The sequence below is a fragment of the Castor canadensis genome, chromosome 14 (assembly GCF_047511655.1).
Source record: "Castor canadensis chromosome 14, mCasCan1.hap1v2, whole genome shotgun sequence".
Lineage (NCBI taxonomy): Eukaryota > Metazoa > Chordata > Mammalia > Rodentia > Castoridae > Castor > Castor canadensis.
In genome coordinates this window covers 107,316,416-107,334,090 of record NC_133399.1, presented here as the reverse complement: position 1 = coordinate 107,334,090, position 17,675 = coordinate 107,316,416, and the positions used below count along the sequence as shown (strand labels likewise).

At 38.9% G+C, this 17,675-nt stretch overlaps 1 protein-coding gene across 3 annotated transcripts in view; it reads left to right on the top strand.

Moving 5' to 3' along the window:
* The window catches only part of Kif13b (kinesin family member 13B), a 170,163-nt gene that overhangs the window by 46,727 nt on the left and 105,761 nt on the right, over positions 1-17,675 (top strand). For all 3 annotated transcript variants that reach the window (XR_012441576.1, XM_074055244.1, XM_074055243.1), the window contains exons 3-7: positions 3,417-3,429; positions 8,026-8,086; positions 9,779-9,871; positions 11,364-11,544; positions 14,885-14,972. Coding sequence is in view for 2 of the 3 variants with exons in the window: in XM_074055244.1 (XP_073911345.1) it covers positions 3,417-3,429; positions 8,026-8,086; positions 9,779-9,871; positions 11,364-11,544; positions 14,885-14,972 (436 nt within the window). In the remaining variant the exon portion in view is untranslated. The remainder of the gene's footprint in view (positions 1-3,416; positions 3,430-8,025; positions 8,087-9,778; positions 9,872-11,363; positions 11,545-14,884; positions 14,973-17,675) is intronic.

The following is a 17,675-nucleotide window of genomic DNA, read 5'->3' as shown; positions in this document are numbered from 1 at the left end:
TATGCTTGCCACAGTGCACAGCATGAATTTAGTCACAAGAAGCATTAGGCAAGTCCATCTTGAGGGGTATTCCACAAAGTAAGTGGCCAGTGCTCAAGTGTGCACTATAGACAAAGAGTGAAGGAAATGTGATAACTATATGCTGCATGTGCCCTTGGAGCAGAAAAAGAGCATTAGTGGGGGGTGGGAGATGGAAAATTTGGATAAGGTTGGCTAAAAACTACTTCATAAATTGTGTATTGTGAGGTGTGGTGGATCATACCTTTAATCCTAGCTACTCCAGAGGTGGAGATCAGGACGATTGAGGTTTGAGATTGGAGATCAGGAGGATTGAGGTTCAAGACCATTCTGGGAAAAAAGTTAGTGAGGCCTGTATCTCAGCAAACAAGCCAGCAACATGGGAGGCCATAACTGTGTGGATCAAGCTCTGAGACTGGTCTTGGGCAAAAACATGAGACCTTACCTGAAAAAATATCAAAAAAAGATTGGTGGCGTGGCTCAACTGGTAGAGTGCCTGCCTAGCAAGTACATAGCCCTGAGTTCAAACCCAGTACCACCAAAAAAATTATGTGCTGATGATCACGTTCCAGATTTTGATAATTGTAACTGTGATTATAGAGTCATTAACATTTGAGGAAGTGTGGTGAGGGTGTACAGGAATTCTTTACATTGTTTTGGGGGCTTTTTGTAAGTTTGTATTTCAGCATGAAGTTAAGCAACAGCAAAATCAATTCAGCTCAGCTAAGAAATAAAGGCTTATGCTTGGTGACATTTCTTTTCATTGGTCAGGAGTTGTTTTACTTTGCTTCCTAAATCTCCTCAGTGATCTGGATAGCTGAGGTTTCTAAATAAGGGATCTTGGGATCAGTGACGCATGGCCGCATTGAGTGGCAACTACTTTGACAAGATTTTGTTTAATTAATTAATTTAATTACTTTTTTTTTGTACAGAGCTGTAATTACATCTTTGGGTGTCTCATGGCTATGCAGGTTATTTGAGCTTTACTACTGTAGCTGCCAGAATCCCTAGCTGGAAATTGAACTCTGTAATTAATTTACTGGTTTGTTTCTGTTTTTATTATGCTGTTCCGAATGTGGGTCAGTCCCATGGATTCTTCTGTCATGTATTATTAAATTTCTTATTTGTTGGTTGTCTCTTTGGAAGAGCTAGTTTTTTGTATAAAAATAGTTTATTAAACATGAACTATCGTACTAAATATTTTGTTGTTGTTCTCTGAAAAGATAATCTGGAGTTTTCACATTCATAGTGAGTAGTAAACCTACTGGCCCAAGTACCAAGTGGGAACCTTGTATTGGGTACTGATTAGAATGGAGGAAATTAAAGCATTGGGAAATGTTGCTGTTAGCAGGAGTGGTGTATGACTCATGGGTTCTTAAGTCCAGGCTGTTTTGACCAGTGTGGAGTGGAAAGACCATGGACTTGGGGTTCAGAACACCTTGTTTTGTACTCAGGATCCATGAATGCTTATTAGCATGTATTGGACTGTCCTTTAGCTTTTTGGAGCCTTATATTTCTCATCTGTAAAAGTGGACAGGCAGCCGCACCAATCAGTCACTGTGTGCATTGAAGGAAGCAGCGTGAGGTGCACCTGGCCTCCATGGGCGTGCCAGACATGCTGCTTTTCTTACCTGCAGCTGGGTTTTGAATGAAGCTGTCTGTTCACACTGAGGAGAGCCTGCTTTGCTTTTTATAAAGGCCCATAAAAGATGATAGCACATGTCAGTGACCTGTGTGTATAGCATAAGTCTTTTTGCCAGGAAGTTTTTCTGTATTTCTTGTTCCAGAGAAATGATTTGGATGTTACTTCCACATCTATTGGACACATGTCCCATTTGCTGGTCTTTCCATGGTGTTTTAATGTTCTTATCTAAAATCATTTGGCACAAATCACTGTTAAGTTTCTTTTTAAAGAAAATCTTACAAGTCAAAGGGACAAGAAGATGTACAGACAGATAGAAGGACACATTTGTGGGTAAAGTTTACTCTCAAGTTTCAGGCCAAAGTGAGGTGGAAGTTCAGTTATTGCTGTCCCTATTTTTGCTCCATTATCAAAAGTATTTTCCTTTTTTTTTGGAGACAGGATCTCATTATGTAGCCCAGGCTGGCCTGGAACTCAGCGTGTAGTGCTCGCTGACTTTAAACTCACCATCCTCCTGCCTCAGCCTTCTGAGTGCTGAAATTACAGGCATGCATTGCTATGTTTGGCTTTCCTTTCTTAAATGCTCTGATTTTGATGTTGCATTGTGATTATGTAAGCAGATACTGTTCCTTTTAAGAATGACACACTCAAGTGTTCAGGGTCGAAGGGGTGTGGGGCATGTCTACTCTCAAGTAGTTTAGAAAAAAGTGTGTGTGTGTCTGGAGAGGAAGACGAGGAGGGAGAGAAGGAAGCGGTCTGTGGCAGTGTTAGCAATTGGCAGTTTGGGGTAAAGGGTCTGTGGGAGTGCTTTGTGATTTAATTTCTCACAAGTTTTCTCTAAATTTGAATCTGTCTTGTGATGTTTTGGACACTTTTCTTTCACTGAGGTATGGCCCTGTACCCTGGGAGATGTAAGCCAGTGGTGGTTTTAGAGCAGGTGGTGGGTGGGTAGGGAGTCTGGGGGGAGGTTAGAAGTGATTTGAGTGTAGAGGAGTAAGTAGTGAATAATGCAGTAAGTAGTAACTGACTAGCAAGAAAGTAGTTGTTTCCTTAATCTTTCTTCTTTACCCAGAACAAAATCATTTTTGGTAGAAAAAAGTACTTGAAGTGAAGTCAGATGATAAGAAGTAAAAATTTTCTTGGGGGGAGGGTGCATTAAAACAGGGTCTCACTGTGTAGCCCAGGACAGCCTCAAACTTGTAGTCCTTCTGCTTCAGCTTCCTGAGTGCGGGGATCACAGGTGCGTGCCATCCTGACTGGCTCAGAAGATTTTTTGAAAGAAATATTTATAAGCTATGTACAAGGATAAGCAAAATGAAAAGGCAGAAGTGTTAGGACTTCAAATATCACCCTGTGTTCAGGTGTCTTTCTTCTGCTGCAGAGACACAGACAGGGTAGTTTTTCTATAATTAGCTCTCTTCTGTAATAGTTGATATTAATTTGCTTTTCAAGTACCATTTAGTTTCAAAAGTGATACTGTTTTCTTATTGCAAATCTATATCATGTTTTCTATCATTTTACTTTCCAAGAAGAATTTTATCTTTTATCGGGGAGGAGGGGGAGAAGAATAATGGGGAGAATTTGATCAAAGTACATTATATGCATGTATGGAAATACACAGTGAAACCCTTTTGTACAATTAAAAATTGCACAAAAATGATGATAAAAATTAAGATATCAAAAAAGTTTTATAAACTGAATTTCTTTTTTAAACTTTTCTTTCATGTCAATGACAACACCTCTTTGGGGAACTCAGTGGCCAGTCGAAGGTAAGAGATTTGGTTTATTTTATGATGTTTGTGCTTATTCTTGAAGTACTAGATGTTTTCGTCTAAAACTAAAAATGCTTTGTCCTTGTCTGTTTATAAAAGCAGTGCAAGTTGTCAGCCTTCTCACAAACCCAAAGCCATTTATTGGCACAAGATGGGCCAGAAGTTTATGGAAAGCTGTGTTTGCACTCTGACCAGTTCTGTCTAGTCTCCTAGCAACACAACACATATTCCTTGTGTACCATAGATTGGCACAAAACTGGTAGTTCCAAGCTGTGGTTGCCCCTTGCTAGGCTGACTCATCCTCCTGGCTCCTGAGCCAGCTGGGAAAGCCTTGCAAAGCTCTCAGAAACCTGGGCCCCCCACCTTCCTCCAGGGTATGTGTTCAGGTCTTAAATTGGAACCAGGTTCTGGGGTGACTTTTGTGGGTTGGGTCAGTTCCTCTGTGTCCCAGGTGTGCTGAACCAGCCCAACCAATGACTGACTAACACTTTTTCTCTCTTACACACATACTTACTCCTCTCCTTTCCTCTCCTTCTTCCCTCCTCTTCTCTCTTCCTTCCCTCCTCCCTCTTTCCTCCCTTCCCCCCGCTCTGTTTTACTGGAGTACTGGGATTTGTGTTTGATAGGCACTCTACCACTTGAGCCCCACCTCCTCCAGCCCAAGGATTGTGTTTTTAACTTGACCATTCTTTGAAGTTACTTGGAACTTCCAGGAAATCCAGAGAATTATCTACATTCTTGGGACTTGTTTTTGTTTAAGAGCCTGTGGTTGAATTGTAATTCTACTCTCTGTTATTGTTGCTAAAATATGTGTACACATGCTGTTTGGGACTTTGAATGACTTTTTTAGAAAATAGTTTGAATATGGCACTGGTCTTCCCTCCCTCCCTCCCTCCTTTCCTTTCTTTCACATCTCTTTGTGTAGATCAGACTGATCTTAAATTTGAAAGTTCAGATAGTAGTATCATGTAGTGGTCAGTACATGAGGTCCTGCCTCAGCCTTCTGAGTGCCGGAATTAGGCATGCACCACTGTGCCTAACCAGCACTGGTTTCTTTATAGTCATAAACCTTACCTCACCTTCGAAGAAGGTGCTGGGTTATTTTTTTGGAGAAGACACTGGAGATTGCAGTGAGGATGTGAGGAAACCATTTTGTGACTATTTAAAAATTGTTCATGTTTTATTTAATTCAGCTGTTTCTTAATGTCTAGAAAAAGTACTATGCAGACCTAAAAATATGGGAGGACAAACCCACACTATTAACACAGTGGTCACCTCTAGGAGAGGTGTACCTGGCAAGTGTTTTTACTTTTTTACTTTATACTTTTGTATTGTTTGCTTGCGTGTTTTTCTCTGTAAGTTGACAAAACACTGGCATAACATTGAACTGGAAACATGGCTCAAGTGGTAGAACACTTGCCTTACAGGTGTGAGGCCCTGAGTTCAATGCCCAGTCTCACACACGCACACACGCACACGCGAATGACACTTCTTTACAAGAGACAGGCTTGTCTGCTTTATGAAGTCTGGCACTGTCATGTGCAGGAGTCTCCCCTAAGCTGCTCCTGTTGCTTTGCTTTCTGTTGTTTCAATCACCCTAGGTGAACTTTAGCAAAAGCCAGTCCATATTTTGAGAGAGGGAGAGACCACATTCACTAAACTTTTATTATGATATTTTGCATAATTGTTCTACTTTACTATTAGTTACTATTACCCTCTTCTGTACCTACTTTATAAATTAAACTTTGTTATACATATAGGAAAACCATAGCATTTCAAGAGTTTTGGCATCAAGCTGAGGGGCTTGAAATGCATCCCTTATGGGTAGGGGGCTTCTGTAGTTGAGGAATGGAGCTGGTCTAGCCCAGTGGTATAGTGTGGACTCTTGAGCCCCACTGCCAGTTTAAGATCTGGGTTCAAATCCCAGTCTACCTCGTATCTGCAGCTTCTCACCTCCTTTGTACCTGTTTCCTTTGAGCTTGGCCCACTCATGGGCTCAGATATTGCTACTATTGCTTTAGTGATAGATTTTCTACTGAGATTGGGAATAAGAAATGTGGTTGATTAAATAAGTCCCCGAAAGAAAGACAAAAAAAAAAACAATAAAAAGATAAAAAAATAATAATAGAAAGGGCAGAACTTGATATCTGATGCATTTATACATGTTGTGATGAGCTTTTTTTTTTTTTTGTGGTGGTGGTGATACTAGCATTTGAACTCAGGGCCTCCCACTTGCCAGGCAGATGCACTGCCACTGAGCTGTTCTGCCAGCCCTGGGTAATGGGACTTTGGAGTGAGAGTTAACCTTGTAAGGAAAGCATCAAATGGTTTCTGTTTAGCATAGTTAAGAACAGAATCCAATATTATAAGGGGTGAGAGTTGGAATCTAAAACAGAAGAAAGTTAATTTGAGCATCACATTTTATTACTTACCCTGCTATAATGATTATCACTGTGGGTAACGAGTGGAGTTTGGAAAGCAGTCCCCACTGGACATTTTGACACACAGTCCTTGGGACCATCTTCTAGCTTCCTTCTTTTGCTCCTCTCCATGTGTGAGAATTCTAATGTAGTGACCACCACTGTCGAGAGACTTAAACTCAGTCTTAGGAGTAGGTGAAGGGCGAGCAGTGTGTACCACAGGACACAGGACACTGACTGGATGGGGTCTTCTCAGCTCCAGGGCTCCTGCCTTGGGGGTTGTCAGCCCTGGGGCTTCTGCTTTGCCTCTGGCCTCACCTTCCCATCACTGCCCACTGGAGAGCATGTGGAGCAGATGCTTCCCCCGCTTCCTCTTTTGCACAAAGACCTGGGTGTTCTGACCCTTGCCTGCTCAAAGGCGTTTAACCTGTTTTTCTCTTGGGTGTTGCTCTGATCACCTCTTGCCCTTTAGTTCGTACCCTGGTATCCTCCCAGAACTCTCATGCTCCTTTCAGCTGTCTCCCAATGCAGTGTTTTGAACTTGGTTTTTCTGTGCTCCCCCGCTTACCACCACCGCCTTCCCCCCACGCCATCCCAGTCTCATGGCAATTTTTCTTCCCTCAGTTCTGATCCAGGCACAAACAAGCAATCTTGCTTGGAAAAAATTGACTCTACTTTTCCCACCTGTCTCCTTTGGGTCCTTCCCCCATCCTCTGTCCCCCTTCAGTTTGAGCTAATTTTAGGTGGTGGTTGGGTGGGGGGAAATTAGCATGCATACCTAATTTACTGTGATAGTCTAATTCCTTTTCTTAAAAAAATTAAACTTTTACACTTTTTACAAGGTCCAGATAGCCTTGTGAGTTCATACACAAACATTGTCAACTCTAAGTGTACAACAGGGACACTTAATATCTCTTAGAGTATTAACTGACATACCACATGTCACTCCAAGAGCTAGCAGTGAGTCAGGCCTGAAGCAGTGTAGGGGCTTTGGAATCAGGCACAGGCTCTCCGAGGGATTGAAGTTCACCTCTCGCCCCTGGCATGTGGGTGAGGGCTTTAGCCGAATGGCTCCTCCTTGCCTGGAAGCTTAAGAAAGTGGAAGAAAATGTTGGCCACCAACACTGAGCTAGCGTTGTGCTAATAGGCGAGGTAGGGACACTGGGTCTGGGAAGACCAAAGTCTGGGCTTCTGTGTTGGAAATGATGACAAGAATGATGGAAAGGTGGCCATTGGAAAAGGAGAAAATAAGCAGCCATGTAAACTGTAACATAAACACTCCTAATTAAGGTGTTCTTGAATCTGACATAAACGACACGTGAGAAAAACCATCCTCAGCAAGCCCAGCAGCAAACTCTACAGCTGGGAGCATTAGTGAAAGATGGACTAAGGCAAATTTTAAAACAAGTACACTTAAAATTCTTAAAAAAATTAAATTACAAAACATAAGCAAGTATCTATAAAACTTTAGCAATCCAGAAAAATTAAAGATACAAGAACTATGTACATATTTTAGTGGTAAGGAAAAAGATCAAAAGAGAAATAATGTATTTTACTCTAATAAGTAGCATTTTTAATGTATGTTCTTACTACTTTTTATGCATATAGATTTGTTGGGTGCAATCCAGAATCACATTCCATACATCTGTAACTTTTTTTATCCATATGATCGTATCATTTTTCTTGTCAACTGGTCTTCTATGCCCTTAAATTTATACAATATTGAACATTACAATATTGTATTACAGTTTATTTAAGCAATCTACTATTTCAAGGCTATTTTCAGTATGTATTAGTGAACATTTTTAAGTTTTATTATTTAAAAAATTTTCATTTTCCAATTATAAAAGTAAAAATATAGAAAATTTATGAAATGATAAATATCACTAATCTCATTATGTGAAAATAAACTTTGTAACTGTGTATGTGTGATAGCTGTCATTATGCATATTGCTTTGCTAATTTTTTTCCACTTACATACTTTTCCATATGAAATGTAGCTCTGTATCATCCACAGAATGTTTAGTTGTCATTGTATAGAATGTATAGAATTGATCCTGTTGCATGGCTAACAGTTGTTTTTGTTTTACTATTGTGAGCAATTCTGTCAGTGCTGTGACATTATATGTTAAGGTCTTGTTCTTATTACACTGTCATGTTCACTTTTCCACAGGTGTTTGCTTATGATCATTGTTTCTGGTCCATGGATGAATCTGTCCGAGAAAAGTATGCAGGTAAGGGGACAGCAGCCTGTGCACTACTGACAGTACAGGAGGGGTGCTTCAGTCCAGTAACTATCATTATTATCACTTGGTGCAACTTTTAAACACTATACAGATAACTTTCTCCAGCTATTAGAGTTTTTATGTCATTTCGAAAATGAGAGATTTACATTGTGCTGTTGTTGCTTTGATGTGATAAAATTATATACATATGTTATCCCATGGAGATTGCCTCTCACACATCTCTAGGTCTCACATTGGACCAGGAACCACCCCATAGGCATGCAAGTTGCCTGTGATATGGTCTAGAAAACCCACTTGAATAGGAGGGAAGCATAGATTGGAATCCAGGTTCTGCCCTCAGCACCCTTACAATGGTCTTTAAGTCTCTGCACCTGTCAGAGCCTCTGTTTTCTCTTTAGGATGGAGGGTAAAGTACCCATATTCCCTCTAAATTTTCTTTCTTTTTTTTTTTTTTCCTCAGTACTGGGGTTTGATCTCAGGGCCTACACCTTGAGCCACTCCACCCGCCCTTTTTTGTGATTTTTTTTTTTTTTTTTTTTGAGATAGGGTCTTGTAAACTATTTGCCTGGGCTGGCTTCAAACTTTGATCCTCCTGATATCTGCCTCCTGAGTAGCTAGGATTATAGCCACTGGTGTCTGGCTAAATTTTCTTTTTTTGCTCTGGAAGTGTCTTCTACCATTCTCCTAAATGATGACTATCTCAAGTCCCATTTCACACACGTTTAGCCCACAGCAACAGCCTTGTATTCCTAACTGCTGATGTCATTTGTTTGTAAGTAATCTCTTTGAAATATTGAGCATCATATTTTATTGGCTTTTATTATAAGAAAGGTTAATGCTGTAGCTGTTTTGAAAGCTAGAGGATACTGGTGGAATGGTACAGTGCCTGCCTAGCAAGTGTGAGGCCCTGAGTTCAAACCCTCATAGCACACACACACACATGCTAGTGTGCATTGGTCTCACTGGCACAATGATGACTTTAAAAGTCACCTCAAATCAGAAGTATGATAAATTAACAGGTAAATTAACAAGGAGGTGAGGTATAACAGAATGCCTTTGCCCAGACATGGCAGTTTTTCCGTATTATTTTTGAGACTCGTTGAGGTTGCATTGCTTCTCAGGTTCACATTCGATTATTGACTCTTTGGCCTGTGGTAGAAAACTTGACTCTTATTATTTATCTTCATGATTTAAAACTGAAGGAAATTTCCAGGATCTTACTTCCTGTCTTAACTGTTATGAATTGTAGATCTTATAACTAGAAAGTTTCATGGAGGAAAAGGAGGGTTGAAGGGATTGGCATATATGATTTTTCTGAACGCTAGTACCCATTGAGTAAAAGCATTGACTGAGTGATGTGAAGTTAAGCTCAGGCACACCTAGGTCGTAGGTGTAAATTTTAGATGTTTATGAACATTGGCTGTAGAAGAGGCAGCTCATTGACTGCACTTCTTGGTCAGTGTTGGTTAATTCAAGCGTGAATTATCAGGGACACTATGTTGACATTCCCTCCTATACCAAATAGAAATACCCTGAGAGTCAGGAGCCTTTGGAAACATTCACCATGTTTTAAAATCTTATTTGGAAATAAATAAGTTGATTATACTTTTTAGAGATTTTTTTTTGAATTGTTCTTAATGTGGCTTTCGCTTAAAACTCCTTTTTTTCCTTTCTTTTTAGGGCAAGATGATGTTTTCAGGTGCCTTGGGGAGAATATCCTTCAGAATGCTTTTGATGGCTACAATGCCTGCATCTTTGCCTACGGACAGACGGGTAATATTAAATAACACAGATCCACGCAAGCAAGCTCCTCTCAGTGGGAGAAGAGAGTCAGGTTTACCAAGCAACATGCTGCTGATTTCCTTCTCAGGAAATTCTGTAGACGATGGAGCTAGGCAATAAGATATTTTAAAATGAGTAAAATAAAATTAGCATTAGAATCCTTTTCTGAATTGATCTTCTCACATGGCACTGGTGGAATTGTGTTTTTGAAAAAACACATGAAGACCTATGAATGTTGAACTTATTATTGGCTCTACCTATATAACATAGGCTCTAAGGGTTATGACAGAGAAAATACCAAAAAGAGTATTTTGCTGACTAAAATTGATAAAGAGCTTTTTGACTTCTGTACCTTTGTGGTCAACGAAAGAAAATTTATTTAAAGTGAGTTCGTTACTTTTAAAGAGCTTATCCATGCCGTGTTCAACTGGAAATTGCTCTTCATAGAACAATGTTATGATGGTTTTAAGAAGTGTTATGTGCTGTACTCAGAACAGCAGAAACCCCTGAGCCAGCTCTAATTCTGCCCCTTGCCAGCTAAGATTCTGCTCCTCCGTTTCTCATCTGTAAAATGTTGATGATGCCAAATCCTCATGGCAGGACACACTTGTCCTGACGAATGGCCAGGTGCACACTTTAGAAAAGGCCTGGAACCTGGTAAGTGGAACATACCTTTTAGGTGTTGGGAAATTGATGTTGTTTCAAGTAACAAAAGCAGCAGCTTATCTGGTTAGAAGCCTGTTTGCAAAATCACTGTTATTAAAAAGGAAAGAATCATATCTAAGTGATGATAGTTACTTTTTTGGATGTAAAAATATTATGATTTCAGAGTGGTGATGTGGCTCAAGTGGTAGAGCACCTACCCAGCAAGCACACAGCCCTCGGTTCAACTCCTAATACTGGCAAACAAAACAAAACAACAACAACAATAAAAACTATGGGGATTTAGTATTTTTTCTTTCTATTTTCCTATGTTTTCTGAACTAACTTCCTTTCTTCCTCCTTCCTTCCCACACTGGCCTAGAACTCACATTCCTCCTCCTGCTTCAGCCTCCCAAGTGCTGGGATTACAGGCATGCATCACCACGCCTGGCTTCTGAATTTTCTTTAATAAACATATATTTCTAGTACAATGGAGAAAATAATTTTATATTACAAAAAGATTATTCTTTGGTTCATACACTATTGCCAGAGGGAGGTAGTAAGTTAATTTGTTGGTGGCCTGTAGGAATAACCTAAACTTTTTGTGCTAGGTTAGTGGTTGGAGCAGACATCGTAGTATCAACTATATGGATTTCCCCTGTTTATTTCACATTTGTAATAAGACAACGTCTGTGTGTTTTTAGTCTCATTATATTTGAACACATTTCTTACTATATTTTGGGCATTTACTAAGTGCTAGCAGTTTATTATGAGCAATGGAAAGAAGTTATATAATTATCTTCTCAAAGAGGCAGTAATAATTCTGACTTCCTTTTTTCAGGGTCTGGAAAATCTTATACCATGATGGGCACAGCTGACCAACCTGGACTAATCCCAAGACTCTGTAGTAGCCTCTTTGAACGAACCCAGAAAGAGGAAAATGAGGAGCAGAGTTTTAAAGTAGAAGTGTCCTACATGGAAATTTATAATGAAAAAGTTCGAGATCTTCTTGATCCCAAAGGGTAAAGGTCTTTGAGACTTTAGTGTTGCAGCATTCTGGGCAAGCAGACTACATACGTGAAATTTGTTTATTGAACTGCAGTGGAGAATCATCTACTTGTGGTCTTTGTGATTTATTTTTCATTACATGGAATAGCTTCTCATCGCCTGTTTTTGGGCATATGAGAGAGGCATTTAGGGCAGGGAAAAGTGATTGAGTAGGGTTGTGCTTATGTCATACTGCTATTTTCAGATTCACCCAAAACCACCAGCAAAAAATACATTGTGCTAAGTAGTCATTTAGCATCAGCATAACTGATAGCCTTAAACAATTTGTTTTTTATTCTTTAAGCCAATACATTTCAGCAGTTGGTTTGCAGTGTGTAAAGAGAGGGAGAGGCAAAATCAGAGTTTTGGAGCCTGGTCTTTAGGACAGTTAATTTTAAAGCTTTCTAGGAGGAAGGAAAAGTGCCCCTGATTTCATGGCACTGACCTTGAAAAAGAAGTGGCTCAGAAGCATTAGAGTTGTCATGCTGACCTTGCTGCCAAAACTGAACTTGCTGAGGAAACCTAATCACTGCACAGAGCTCCTGAGTTCAGATTTTACAGAGTGCAACAGTGGGGAGAGGAAGAGGAGGGAAAAGAGAGAGCCTATGAATATGACCACAGCCATGGCTTGTGATATAAAAACAGCGTTAGCAAGGTCAGAGAGTCAGTCTGGCTAAGGCTTACAAGTGCACAAGACAGAGTTCAGAAGAGTAAGTTATGTTTGGATGAGGAAGATGATCAAGGAAAGATGGCCTGAGAAACAACAAATCATAGTTATGTTCAATCAAGAGAAAACAGAACTTCTCAGCTCCTCATTTTCATTTTTCTTTGACAAAGATAATGATATTCAGGCCAGGCATGGTCTCAAGCCTATAATCCTAGCTACTTTGGAGGCAGAGATCAGTAGGATTTTGATTCAAAGCCAGCCTGGGCAAAAGTTTGGGAGATCCCTATCTCACTGGGTACAGTGGTACATGGCTGTCATTCTAGCTATGTAGGGAAGCACAAATAGGAGGATAGCAGTTACATGCTAGCCCCGACATAAAGCAAAAATAACCAGTGCTAAAAGGGCTGGCAGAGTGACTCAAGTGGTGGAGCACCTGCCTTGCAAGTATGAGGTTCAGAGTACAACCTCCAGTACTGCCAAAAAAATGATAATGATCTTCAGGCCTTTATAGGGAGACTAAATTGGAGCTTTGTGTTTCTATACAAACTTCACTTAACAAATATATGTCAAACAACGTACAATTCAGAGGAAGAGCTCACAGAGTGGACAGAGTGAGTTTTGTGAACAAATAATTATAGCACAATGAAGTCTGCTTTTCACTTCAGGCTAACACAAAATAGAGAGCAAAGTGGGAATTACTGATTTTGCCCAGAGCAGAAGAGAAGACTGTATAGAGGGTACTTGAGGAATTTTATGGTGAGTAGGAGTTGGCCCACTGAGAAGTTAGGTGAGAACCATTCATGTGGAAGAAGTAAATCAAATTTTGTTCTATGTTACTTCATCTCCAGTCACATAGTATTTTGTGATGATCTGACTTCATCTCCAGTCATGTAGCAATATGTGATATTGTAAGTTGGTCTCAGGATCCTAGAAGATTCCAAATCATTAGAACATTCTAAGTGATAGTATATTAGAGGGCAATAAGCAGTTTGGATTTAAAAGCCATTTCCTCATTCCTTGGTGCTGTTGCTTACATGAAAGGTTACTCTATAACTAGTAATTATCTCAACTTAATACCTCTGCTTGTTTTCCTTGCCATGTATAACATGGGAGACGTGGGATTCCAGTTTCTGTGCTGGTTGTTCATTGTTCATCTTTTTTGCCACTGTTCCTTCCTTTCTCCTCCTGCCTTATTTTATTGCCAGCACTCTGTCTCCACATTTAGACATTGCCAACACATTTAGAGTCCTCTTTATCTCCATATTCTCATTTTCACTTTATCAGCCAAGTTTATTTAAAATTCCCTGAGTGACCCTTATGTGCCAGAAAATTGTGCTAGAAATTTCAGTCTACAAAACTAATAAGATATCATTCTTGCTCTTCTGGAGCCCAAAGTCTATTAAAGAACAGACAAACATAAACTAATCCTGACTTATAGCAAGGATTAGGAGAATTTGAGCCAAAAGAAGCCAAGAGAAGACTATAAAGTAGTATGTGTATGAAGCTGAGGAGTGTGTGTCTTCTTTTGTAGGCATCAAAATGCAACCACAGAATTTTGAGGATTCTAATTCATTGTTTGTTGAAAGAAGACAGTATCTATATAGTCAAAGTGAACACATTCACAGTATAAAGTACAGATAAGTCAAAGAACATAATCACTGAAGTCCTATTGTTAGCAAATATTCTTTTTTAAAATTTTATTTAACTGGGAAATAATTATTATATCTATGGGGCTTAGTAGAATGTTTTCTTATATGTATACTTTATGTGTATTGTGGAATGGCTGTATCAAGCTAATTAACATATCTGTCAGCTTACTTATTTTTTGTGTAGTGTGAACACTTAAAGTGTGCTCTCTTAGCAATTTAAAAATGTACATTACGTAGTGATTGACCAGTTAGCATCCTGTGAGATGGTCTCAAGAACTTACTCCTCCTAACTGGAACTTGGGATTTTTTGGATTATAGCATTAAGTGTGCTGTGTGTCCTCCTAGGTCTGCAGCAGATGCCCTTGCTGGGTTTGTTAGTTCCTTCCTTGCTAAGAGGTTTATTTTTTTAAATTATGAATGAATATTTAATTTTCATTGTATTGAATTCTCTTTGATGCATTTATTGAAATGATCATTCTTTCCCCCTCCCTTTAGTCTGTCAATGAGGTAGTGCATAGATTTTTTTCCCCTATTAGTAAAACAACCTGGAAAGCCTAAAATAAGTCCAGTGGAATTATGTTTTTAAATCTTTATGAAATTCAATTTGTTGTTTTTGTTCATGATTAGGTTGCATCTGTAGTTTTCCTTTCTTGCACAGTTAACATTTTTGAATTTATATCTTTGTGCCACATTCTGTGATATGACAAGCAGATTTTTCATATTTATTTGACTCTGCATTCTTTGTGGTAATAAATAGACATCCCACAGTTTACCCTTTTGAGTGATGTGATAGTTTACTACATTATGAAGTTTTTCTTCGCAGTGAAGATTTTGAAGTTCGGCTTAAATTCTTCAGAGATCAAGTCAGTTGGTTTTATTTATGTGGGGTCTTTCTTGAATTAAGTATGTATTTCTTATGAAACCAAGTTCAGTCCTTTTTTTTTAATTAAAAAAAAGAGGTTATTGTTAACAAATTGTTTCCTTCTTTCTCATGAACAGAAGCCGTCAAACATTGAAAGTCAGAGAACATAGTGTGTTGGGACCCTATGTGGATGGACTTTCTAAACTGGCTGTCACAAGCTATAAGGTAACAACATCCTTTACATGAGTCACTTAAATTTAATTGTTGTTTATTTTATTTTAGTTTAATTTTTTACTTTTTAAAATTTAATTTTACACTAGGATCACTTAATAAATGTCTTTTTATTTTTAAAAAAACCTTAGATATGGGTTATACGTGATGCAGCTTTCAAATTAAGCCTCGGGATTGTCTCACTTAATGGATCTAAAATGGGTTCGGCAGGATCTAAAAAATTGAATTTTACCTTTTGTTGTTTATTTTTCCATTCTGGGGTCTTCTTTTTATTTATTTATTTATTTATTTTCTTTTATTATTCATATGTGCATACAAGGCTTGGGTCATTTCTCCCCCCCTGCCCCCACCCCCTCCCTTACCACCCACTCCACCCCCTCCCTCTTCCCCCCACCCCCTCAATACCCAGCAAAACTATTTTGCCCTTATTTCTAATTTTGTTGTAGAGAGAGTATAAGCAATAATAGGAAGGAACAAGGGTTTTTGCTGGTTGAGATAAGGATAGCTATACAGGGCATTGACTCACATTGATTTCCTGTGCGTGGGTGTTACCTTCTAGGTTAATTCTTTTTGATCTAACCTTTTCTCTAGTACCTGGTCCCCTTTTCCTATTGGCCTCAGTTGCTTTTAAGGTATCTGCTTTAGTTTCTCTGCATTAAGGGCAACAAATGCTAGCTAGTTTTTTAGGTGTCTTACCTATCCTCACCCCTCCCTTGTGTGCTTTCGCTTTTATCATGTGCTCATAGTCCAATCCCCTTGTTTTGTTTGCCCTTGATCTAATGTCCGCATATGAGGGAGAACATACGATTTTTGGTCTTTTGAGCCAGGCTAACCTCACTCAGAATGATGTTCTCCAATTCCATCCATTTACCAGCGAATGATAACATTTCGTTCTTCTTCATGGCTGCATAAAATTCCATTGTGTATAGATACCACATTTTCTTAATCCATTCGTCAGTGCTGGGGCATCTTGGCTGTTTCCATAACTTGGCTATTGTGAATAGTGCCGCAATAAACATGGATGTGCAGGTGCCTCTGGAGTAACAGTCTTTTGGGTATATCCCCAAGAGTGGTATTGCTGGATCAAATGGTAGATCGATGTCTAGCTTTTTAAGTAGCCTCCAAATTTTTTTCCAGAGTGGTTGTACTAGTCTACATTCCCACCAACAGTGTAAGAGGGTTCCTTTTTCCCCGCATCCTCGCCAACACCTGTTGTTGGTGGTGTTGCTGATGATGGCTATTCTAACAGGGGTGAGGTGGAATCTTAGTGTGGTTTTAATTTGCATTTCCTTTATTGCTAGAGATGGTGAGCATTTTTTCATGTGTGTTTTGGCCATTTGAATTTCTTCTTTTGAGAAAGTTCTGTTTAGTTCACTTGCCCATTTCTTTATTGGTTCATTAATTTTGGGAGAATTTAGTTTTTTAAGTTCCCTATATATTCTGGTTATCAGACCTTTGTCTGATGTATAGTTGGCAAATATTTTCTCCCACTCTGTGGGTGTTCTCTTCAGTTTAGAGACCATTTCTTTTGATGAACAGACGCTTTTTAGTTTTATGAGGTCCCATTTATCTATGCTATCTCTTAGCTGCTGTGCTGCTGGGGTTTCATTGAGAAAGTTCTTACCTATACCTACTAACTCCAGAGTATTTCCTACTCTTTCCTGTATCAACTTTAGAGTTTGTGGTCTGATATTAAGATCCTTGATCCATTTTGAATTAATCTTGGTATAGGGTGATATACATGGATCTAGTTTCATTTTTTTGCAGACTGCTAACCAGTTTTCCCAGCAGTTTTTGTTGAAGAGGCTGCTATTTCTCCATCGTATATTTTTAGCTCCTTTGTCAAAGACAAGTTGGTTATAGTTGTGTGGGTTCATATCTGGGTCCTCTATTCTGTTCCACTGGTCTTTATGTCTGTTTTTGTGCCAGTACCATGCTGTTTTTATTGTTAATGCTTTGTAATATAGTTTGAAGTCAGGTATTGTGATACCTCCTGCATTGTTCTTTTGACTGAGTATTGCCTTGGCTATTCGTGGCCTCTTGTGTTTCCATATAAATTTAACAGAAGATTTTTCAATCTCTTTAATGAATGTCATTGGAATTTTGATGGGAATTGCATTAAACATGTAGATTACTTTTGGGAGTATAGACATTTTTACTATGTTGATTCTACCAATCCATGAGCACTTTCTATAGCCTTCCTCAATCTCTTTCTTCAGAAGTGTATAGTTTTCCTTGTAGAGGTCTTTCACATCTTTTGTTAGGTTTACACCTAGGTATTTGATTTTTTTTGAGGCTATTGTAAATGGAATTGTTTTCATACATTCTTTTTCAGTTTGCTCATTGTTAGTGTATAGAAATGCTAATGATTTTTCTATGTTGATTTTATATCCTGCTACCTTGCTATAGCTATTGATGATGTCTAGAAGCTTCTGAGTAGAGTTTTTTGGGTCTTTAAGGTATATCTGGGGTCTTCTTAAACCTTTTTTGCGGTTAGTGATTTTACTTTGTTTACTCCTTAAACATTCCTTTTCATGCTATAAAAATATGACAAGACTTAAGGTTTTGAAGCATGAATCATTATCTGTTTCATTCATATGTGTCCTTAGTGTCTAGAAAATGCCTGGGAATATGATGGCTACATTCAAGCAAATGAGTGAAAAAATGAGTGGTGATTTAAACAAGGCTTTTGTTTAA